General features: G+C 37.9%; 1 protein-coding gene across 1 annotated transcript; it reads left to right on the top strand.

The window, feature by feature from the left end:
• Positions 1-291: 291 nt before the first annotated feature.
• On the top strand, positions 292-9161 carry star2 (steroidogenic acute regulatory protein 2). The gene is made up of 7 exons (XM_042508465.2): positions 292-365; positions 494-601; positions 684-820; positions 961-1119; positions 2440-2624; positions 4214-4307; positions 8556-9161. The coding sequence occupies exons 1-7, from the start codon at positions 302-304 to the stop codon at positions 8658-8660; spliced, it is 852 nt and encodes a 283-aa protein (XP_042364399.2). The 5' UTR covers positions 292-301; the 3' UTR covers positions 8661-9161.
• The last annotated feature ends 194 nt before the right edge of the window (positions 9162-9355 follow it).

Raw genomic sequence — 9355 nt, 5'->3', positions numbered from 1 at the left:
CTACTAAATGCTTTTTCTGTCATTAAATGTCAGTCTAAAGTAGACTTCCTTGACATATGTAGCTTGAGTACATTTATCATATATGCTACAATCACAGCACTTACTGTTAAGGTTTTCTCTCTGCCTCTCTTCCATGTGTCTAATGCTGTGTTTTAGTTAATGAAACTCTTGTGGCCTTCGAAACAGAGTCCTATCTCCTTTTAGGAGATAGGCCCTTATCTCTTTGAGGCGTCCTTCAAAGGCCATATAAAGACCAAAGACTGACTCTGTTGCTTTGCTGTCACTGCCAAAGACAGACAAAATGCTGCCTGCTGTTGTAAAGCTCTGCTGTGGAATCTCCTATCCACATCTGAGGAGTGTAGCAGGTACGTAAAAACTCTGAATAACCTGAGAAAAGTCAAACTTTATTCCTTTTCGTGCAAATACTGCATTCTGGGTAAGACTTTATCTGGGTAAGCTTTTGCATCTCTGTTGTAACTGTTCTTTCATGCAGGACTTCAACGCACAGCTGTGGCAGTGATAGGCCAGGAGCTCACACACCTCCAGAGATGGGGACGGTTCCAACATCACACGAGAACACATGTTGGATTGAAGTATAACGGTAAAAGTTAAAAAAATTAAAAAATTCTGCTCTGGTTTCAGAGTCTACTTTGTGAAATTTTACAAGCAAAAATCTTTTGCAGATCCTGTAACTGAAGATATAAAGCCTGCACCATCAAAAGAAAACCAGCTGTTCTTTGTACAAAAAGGCCAAGAGGCTATGAGGGAGGCTCTGTGTATGCTGGATGACAAACAAGGCTGGAAGGTCGAGATCACAGAGGTAACGTCTGACTGATTCAAGTGCCATCCCGATTTGACTGATTGAGGTGACTCGGTTAATTTGCCTCCAATGTCCACCAACCAAGTGACTATTGTGCTATAATTACATGCTTCTGCTTCTTTGTTACTATCCTTTTTAAGAGCAACGGGGATGTGATTTGCAGCAAAGTGATGCCCGGAGCTGGGAAGGTTTTCAGGCTGGAGGCGGTCCTTGAGGCCAGCGTGGACGAGCTCTACGACCTCCTGTTTGTCCGAGTGGAGGAGATGCACCAGTGGAACCCGAGCATACAGCATATCAAAGTGAGCAGCTGACCTTTGATAACTAAATATTTTATAAACTAATCATTGATTTTAATTGAATAATTAAAGTACTGTACAATGCACAGATTTGCATACAGTTCTAAAATCAATCAGGATTTTGCTTTTACGTTTCATGACTTTTTCCATTGAAGTCCAGGTTAGGAGGCAGGCAGGAAAAGGGAATGATGCTAATATTAAATTTTTAAAGTAAAACACCTAATAAAAACATTAATATTTAACAGTTCTAAAATAAAATTATGAAAACCATTCAAATTCAGAAATATTAAACTCAAGAACTATGCCAAAGACAATGTTTCACTGCACTAACTGGCTCAACATCCATTATTTCTGGTGCTTTTTTAAGAATTATTCAGAGAAAATGCAGAATTACGGTGTGTTCCAGTACCCCAACTACCATACTTTTTAGCCAGAAAAAGATTTAGTTTATTCATAGGATGTCACCATAAGTCAAATTTTGCGGTATGCAAGCCAGCATGGTTTACTGTAGGCAAATCCAGCTTGGGGACCAATTTAAATGGCCTTCGGTTTGACTTTTAAAATAAACTTTATGTGGCCGCAACGAAACATTGGTTAATCAAACCAGATCACTGCATTTTTTCTCTTCGTCTCACAATGAAAGAACCACTATACAATATGTAGACATGTATACGCTGGGAACTATGCAGACAAAACTAATGTGTTTTCATGAACAGACTGTGAACAAGCAAATGCAGCGATTACCTAATAGCAAAAGAAAGAAGCCTAAAGTCAACAGCGAGGATCGCCACTTTCAGGAGCAGTGGAAAGTTGAATACATTTTCACTGAAGATGAAACAGCTGAGTTTGTTAATATCCCCTTTGATCTGAGAGGCCGCTGATGCCCAGGTATTCTCACATAATCTGATCTGGCCCCATTTAAAAAGTTTGGACACCCCTGCTTTCCTGGCTATTCTGACATATAATCCTCTGCAGAGTGAAAGATATGTGAACAGATGACAGCTTGTTGACAGCTGAAAGAAACCACAAAAATAATCATTAAGATCACCAATAATAATAAAAATAACAATAATTACCAATAATAACAAAAAGAAAAAACTAGGAAAATAACAAAGAATGCTTATGTGAGTTTTCTGCTGTGAATATTGCACGTTAGAATCTACAACGTATGCAGTTTTAACTTAAAAGTAATACCGGTAATATCATTTGTTATATATTTGCAAACAGAAACATGCGCTGACACTACACACGTTACATTGCAATTCAGTCCTGAACTCCACTCAGTGATTTACAAACTACATTTGATATTTGTGTCTCTTGCAGGTTCTGATGCGTGTCGGACCCGAAACGATTGTCACTCACGAAGTTTCAGCCCAGACGGCGGGAAATCTGATTGGCCAAAGGGACTTTCTGAGTGTGAGACACAGTTGCAAACAAAACTCCAGCGTTTATCTTGGAGGAACAGCGATTCAGCTGGAGCCTTTCCCACCTCAGGCGGGTTTTGTGAGGTAGGATCACATGCAGAGCAGGCACAACTCATTCACCATCACGTGTTTCTGTCCATTCTTAAAGGGATACTTTGCAGATTTTCAACCAGCTCTGTATCAAAATAATGTGAGTACTGACGATCTGTAGTAAACTTCCCTCCTTTCCCTCCTCAAAATTATGTAATTTAAGTCATTTGGCAGTGTTTCACTGGCTCTTGAGGCTGTTGCTCGAACTACAGGCTGTACTTCTGCATTTTCATGTTGCCCGCCAACTGCCACCAAACCAGTCAATGCCACCACATACTCAAAAAGTATACCGCTGATCAAGAGCGTTACCTGCCCCTCTCTCTCGAGACTGAATCCAATCAAACTGTAAAACTAGACTGATTGAATATACATTACTGCACTGCCAATTTCTTACCTAAAATGATTTTCAGAAATGTATTTTAACGCCTCGTTTCACCATAATGGTGAGAGTTTGTGAAGAGGAAGTGGTCACCACGCTGCTTCATACACAATGAAAACAGAGGGCGAAAAAAATCAATCAAATGTTAAATATAAGCAGCGCTGATCAAATATGAAGCAATATTCTGATACTTAGTTGCGTATTTCTGTCCTAAAATGTTTTCAGAATCATGTTTTAGCTTACTGTTGAACTGTAACACGAGATCCAGCCGGCTGCGATAACCTCGATGGAGCGCTCTAAGATTTTCATTTGTTCTGTTGTAATCAGCAGCTGATATCAGTGGCTTTGAAAGTCTGCACTCATGTAATGAGTGTTAGCGAAGTGAAACTTCACCATTTGTTGTGTTGGCACTCTGCTTCTCCTCCCATTCATCCATCTGATCAGCTCTAATAACCACATTAACTGATCAGTTATTCACGCCACAACTCAAACTGCTGCTGAGGAATAAAAATATGCACTCACAGACCCGCAAAAATGGCAGAATTTAGAGAGGGGGCACAGAATGATAAAAAAAGAAAGGGACGCATGCACACATGATAAAAGACAGGCTGCAATACACCCACTAAAGGCATGATAAAAGTGCTTATTTGTTCGCCACTGACATGCTCAGATTATTCTAAGTGTCTGACAATTTATAGCAAGATCCCTACAGACAAAGACATCGTTCTCAGATCCAATTTGTTGAACCAGAAACACCCCTTAAATTGCTTTCATCACTTGGTGATTGTTGGGAAAGCGGGAAAAAATCTATTTTTGTGAGTTTTATTTTGTGTCTGTCAATTTTGAATAAAGCATGTTTTACTGTGATAAAATGTTTATTTATATGAAGCCTGGTGGGTTTGGCGGTAGTGTTTTTGGGGTGGTTTTTGGTCAAACAAAAGGGATCCTACTCTTTGACAAGAAGGACTATCTTTGGCCATTAGCATCTGCAAAGGTCTCGCTAAATTCTGATCCAATTTAAAATACTGTCGCTCCCATTAGTCATTTAGACACAAAAACATGGGAAAATAGGGGACAGTTTGCAGAATACCAAACCTCTCCTTTTAGTTTGGAATTAAAAATATTCATAATCGACAAGCACATAATCTGTAATAAACCCTGGTTGAATGCTAATGAGTTACTGATCTTGTTTGCATGTTTACAGAGCTGAGGATGGACCAACCTGCATCATCATTCAGCCTCTGGACGAGGACTCAGGAAAAAGCCGCTTCACATGGCTCCTTAATATGGATGTCAAGGTAAATCAATATACTGCAGTTTCCATTTTGTGAGGGATAATAGAAAAAGCATCTGCAGACTCCAGCAGATGCTGCATCCAATTATCACAAGACTAATGTTTTTGCGTGGATGCACTCCCATTGGTGCAATATCAATTTACAGGTGCACTTTTTACATGACTTTTTCAGCTTGTTTCTAAGCTCCAACCTGCCAGGCCTTTATCTGGTGAGCAGCTTCTCATGCTGGCTGTTTTCGGCTGTATGCAACAGATAAACATCTCAAAAAAAAAAAAAAAAAGACAACACTCAGTCTGTGTGTTTCAGTAAAGCAATATGCTAAAATGACACAGTCTGGGGCCAACACTGTGGAAGTATCACTGGAAAAACACATATATATATTTGTAATGCAGGTCAGGATCTGCTCTCTGAGATGTTCACGGTAACTCATATTCCCTCAGGATTAACAGCCCAGATCACAGCAAACATTAATCCCTCTGATACTGAATACACAATTTTGAGATAAGCGGTAGCTAGATACAGAAAAAGAATATACAATCACAACTAAGTCAAATGGAGAATGATGGTGGAGGGAGCAAACACTCAGTCAATCAACAGCAGAGCAGCAGGTGACAAATGAAAAGCTGATGGTTTTCGGTAGATAGACTGCCGGGTTTGCAGAGGCAGATGTAGCTGGTGCTTGGTGGGTTTCCAATGTTTTAAGACAAGAGAAAAATAAGATACACCATGCTGCTACACCAATGATTGAGGTAGAACTAGATTTAATTATCTAATATAAAGTTAGTCCCAATTTAAGAGTTAGGCTGCTCCAAACAATCACAACATAATTCTGCTACAAAAACTTGCATTCATTTTTGCTTTTTTTTTTAAAATATGTGTTTGTACCTCTTTGGCCTTCAAAAAGTTATTTTAAATACACCTTTAAAAACATCTTTTTGTGTGAAATTCTTTGTGCTGCTATCTTGGCCAGGACCCCATTGGAAAAGAGGTTTTGAATATCAGTTGGACTATTCCTGGTTAAACAAAGCTTTAACAAAAAAATACAAATAAAAAAATAAAACACAGTCTAAAGTTTAGAATAAAATTGTGTCAAGGGGACCCAACTACACAGTTTTTATAGGGAGTCAAAAGCCAAAAAGGTAAATAACCACTGGTTTAATCTTTAACAGTGCATTGTATTTATAAGCATATCTCATGTTTTAGTTCAAATATTCCACTGAAAAGTAAGTAGTTACAAACTTATAGTAAATGTAAAAATGTAAGACATAAAATATTTCTCTCTGAAATGTAGTGGGAAAGCATCAAGTAGCAGACAGGGATGCAAAGAGGAGCTACAAGAAAATGATATAACACTATAAAAGCCAATGTACTTGTGTGAAAAGTAAACAGTAGGTAAGTTAAAAGTAGTCTAAGTAAACTTCACTGAATTATATTTTTGTAGACAAAACTTTGAAACTGGTGCATGTAACTGGATATCAGAAAATAGAAAACAGAATCTGAAAATAGAATCTGAAAATAACATTTGGCACTGAAAACATAAACACTGACACTGAAAAAAAATCCATTAATTAATTCATTTTTGCATTCTGGCGTGCTTCAATGACAATATTTTGATTATTTTCTTAGTCATTTTTTTCAGTGTCAGTGTACCAAAACATAGATTTACATATAGATATATATATACATAGATAGAAAACAATACAAACTCAAGTAAAATATACATAATTCAAAAAAATACTTAGTACTGTAGCAAAGCATTATTACTTTGTTACACTGATTAAAGTATCATTTTGTCGCCTTATATCAGCAGAAAAGTATATTTCATTTTAAAAGCCACCATCAGCCGATACTGATGACGTGCCGATTTTATCGTGTATCCCTTTTGTTAACTGTATCGACATAACTGTCCTGCACCTGTTTTGAATATTGATGGCAAAAAAACAGCTGCGTGTTAACATGAATGACATGGATGGAGGAGAGCAACAGCACCTTTAACAGTTTTTGCAGATTATATTGCACACCCACGCGAGTTTGTGGTTGTACTCACCTGTGTGACGGACTGTGTCCTCCTCAACTGTGCTCGTTCAAACGGTCCACGCGGCCTCTGTGTCCCAGTATAACAAGTCCACGAGGTCTCCCTGCTCCCACATCGCTTCTCAAACTTTTCCAACACTTTGAGCTGATGAGGCTCAGCAGCCAATGTGACCAAAAACAAACTGACAGTCGCGAGGATCCCTGTAGCATTAGCATGTTAGCTAAACACAGCGCGCACCTGATGACGCAACATCGAAGGTGTGTTTGATTTGAGCCTCTCAGGTGTTTTGCTGGGTGGTGCACTACTTAACTGAGGTAAATGTAACCCATTTTTAACTTAGAAACGGTACAATAATGCTAAGCTCAACCCACAATGAATTAGTTATCACATTGCACTGTTTGAATCTTCGTTTTCCTGCTCGTCCAGGCCGGTTACAACCCCACCCCCAAAAAACGTCAAACGTCAAAATCATTTCCGGAGTGTCAGCTGGGTGAAGAGTGTCACCTGTGGTGAGCTCTGCCCTCGTGCGGCCGCAGTCACACCAACAGCTGCTCATTAAGGGACTGTTTGTTAGTTGTTGGGGGGAGGGGGGGTCAACTATTTTTTAAAATTTTTTATTTAAGGATGGGAACTTTGTTTTTGTTTTTTTATTTCGCGGCTTAAGGGACGGAGATACAACTTTATATAGTTTAGTTTAAAAGTCCAGTGTGTATGATATAGGGGCATTTTTGGCAAAAAAATGACATATAATATTCATAACAATGTTTTTATTCATTGACAATCAAACTGAAAAAAGGGACGAAGACACAGCTTTATATAGTTTAAAGGTCCAGTGTGTATGATATAGGGGCATTTTTGGCAAAAAAAAATTACATATAATATTCATAACAATGTTTTTATTCATTGATAATCAAACTGAAAAAAGGAATTATTGTGTTTCCGTTACCTTAGAATTAGTTGTTTATATCTGCATATGTAGCAGGAGCTCTTCTACGAAAGCCACCATGTTGTTTCTGCAGTAGTGTGGAGCTGAAAATGCAACACTGACTCTACACAGGACCGTTTGCGTTGGCCACAGTGGTTCTCCCACATGCTTGGCACATAGAAGTTTCAGTTCTGTCGACGTCACGGCGAGATGCCACTAAATTATACACACTTTAACCCTTTGAAAACTGGATCAGCATTGCTTTCTTGTGCTGCTTTCAGACACCTTTCACAATATTTAAACCCTGAGCAAATTGATGTGATTCCTTTTAAACGCATGGGGGAAAAAGAAAATGTGCAACTTTAAGCAACTTAGTCAGAAAATTATTTTTTAAAGTTAAGAGGAAATTATTAGAAAAAAAAACATATTTAAAGCTGATTATCATAATTACATATTTGAAATTATGTGACAGTATTGATATTATTTTTAACAGTTTTTCTAGGTCATTTCCTCTTCTCTCTTTTTAACTAATGCTAATTTTGGTGTCATTTCTTTATTATTGCTCAGTGCCTTCTTCCCATGTTTCTGAGACTCAAGTTACATTACATTTGAACCCCAAATTTTGCTGGTGATTTGAAAGGCATATTTAACAACAACAAAAAAAAAAACAAAATGAGAAAAGCACCAAACTTACCCAACATACTACAGCCAGGAAGTGTAAAAGCAGACATTTTCAGATTTCACACATTGTGTGCAATGAGGGCTTCTATCAATTTATTTTAAATGTTTCATATGAATGAAATTGTTTTTAATGTTGGAGGGGGGCATGTGTTCCCCCCAGTCACTCAGGAAGACTCAAGGAAAACATTTGTAGCTTCGGGGGGAACAAGATTTAACAAAAAACAGCTACCCCCCTCCTCTGATAAATAAAGTACCAATCAGCTGTTGTTTAATTCTCACAAAGTTTAATTTGAGTTTTTACTCTGTTATGTTGTTTGTATTCTTGTGCTTTTATTTAATTTTCATTCAAACAGCTTCATTCAAAGTCCAATATTACTATTATTTTAAAAAATAAGGATTATGGAACCAGACATTATGTAACTGATAAAAACAATATAGCATGCTAGAAATTTGCTCAAGAGTTAGTGCCCGTTTTCTATAGGGATCCATATTTGCGTATGAACAGTACATATTTATTACACAGCTGCAGTCTTGTTAGATTTTGTTTTACAATACTGACAGCCCTCAAAATACATGTCAGTGGTTTAACAAAGTTTAATGTTGTTTTCAGGGCTGGCTGCCAAAGTCCATTGTCAATCAGGCTTTGCCCCGAGCACAGCTGGATTTCATCAGGCACCTCCGCAGACGTCTCACAGCGGGCGCCACGCTGAGCTGAGTCTGCAGCAGCATCCTGTCATCGCTCACAGAAGGCTGCCCTTTCAGTGAGAGCAGAAATGCTGCCCGGAGGAGACGCCGTCAGACACTGGTGTCAGCAGCTCAGTGCCAGCTCGCCGGAAGGAAGCTGGCTTGTTATAGGAATTAATATCACAGTTTGCCACTCAAACCTCAAGATGTCCTGATTAGGAGTCATTACTCGTCTGCTGACACGACTCACTGCATATGAGAAAATTAATAAAATCCTTGAATGTGCCTTTTTTTTGCTTGATTCATTTTCATCCATGTCAAAAATACTTTTAATAGCACACTAATAGCACTTAATAGCACCCCCCCCCCCAAAAAAAGGCAAGAAATTATTAAAAAGTATAAGAATTTTACTTGAAAATGACTTTAAAAAGAAATAAAGTAGTTAAATAAAACAAGGAAATGATGAGAAAAGTGCTTAAAAAAATAATTTTGTATTATGTAATTATAATATTATAAATATAATTTTTCCCTAACTTCATTTTTTTTTATAAATCTGATTTCTTGAAAGAATTGAGCCAATAAAAAGCCAGTTTACGATCTATGGTGGAGTCTTCTGAAATGGTTACAGGCACTCTGGTATCTGAGCACAGCGGTCTTCATTTTGGCGTCTATTTTTAATTTTTTGAACATTTCTTAAAGCAGCTTATTGTCTCTTTTGTCATGTTT

Source organism: Plectropomus leopardus, chromosome 19, assembly GCF_026936395.1.
Source record: "Plectropomus leopardus strain MGB_pleo_1.0 chromosome 19, ASM2693639v1, whole genome shotgun sequence".
In the NCBI taxonomy this organism is placed as follows: Eukaryota; Metazoa; Chordata; class Actinopteri; order Perciformes; family Serranidae; genus Plectropomus; species Plectropomus leopardus.
Note: the sequence above shows the minus strand (reverse complement) of the source record. Positions and strands in the feature narration are given on the sequence as shown.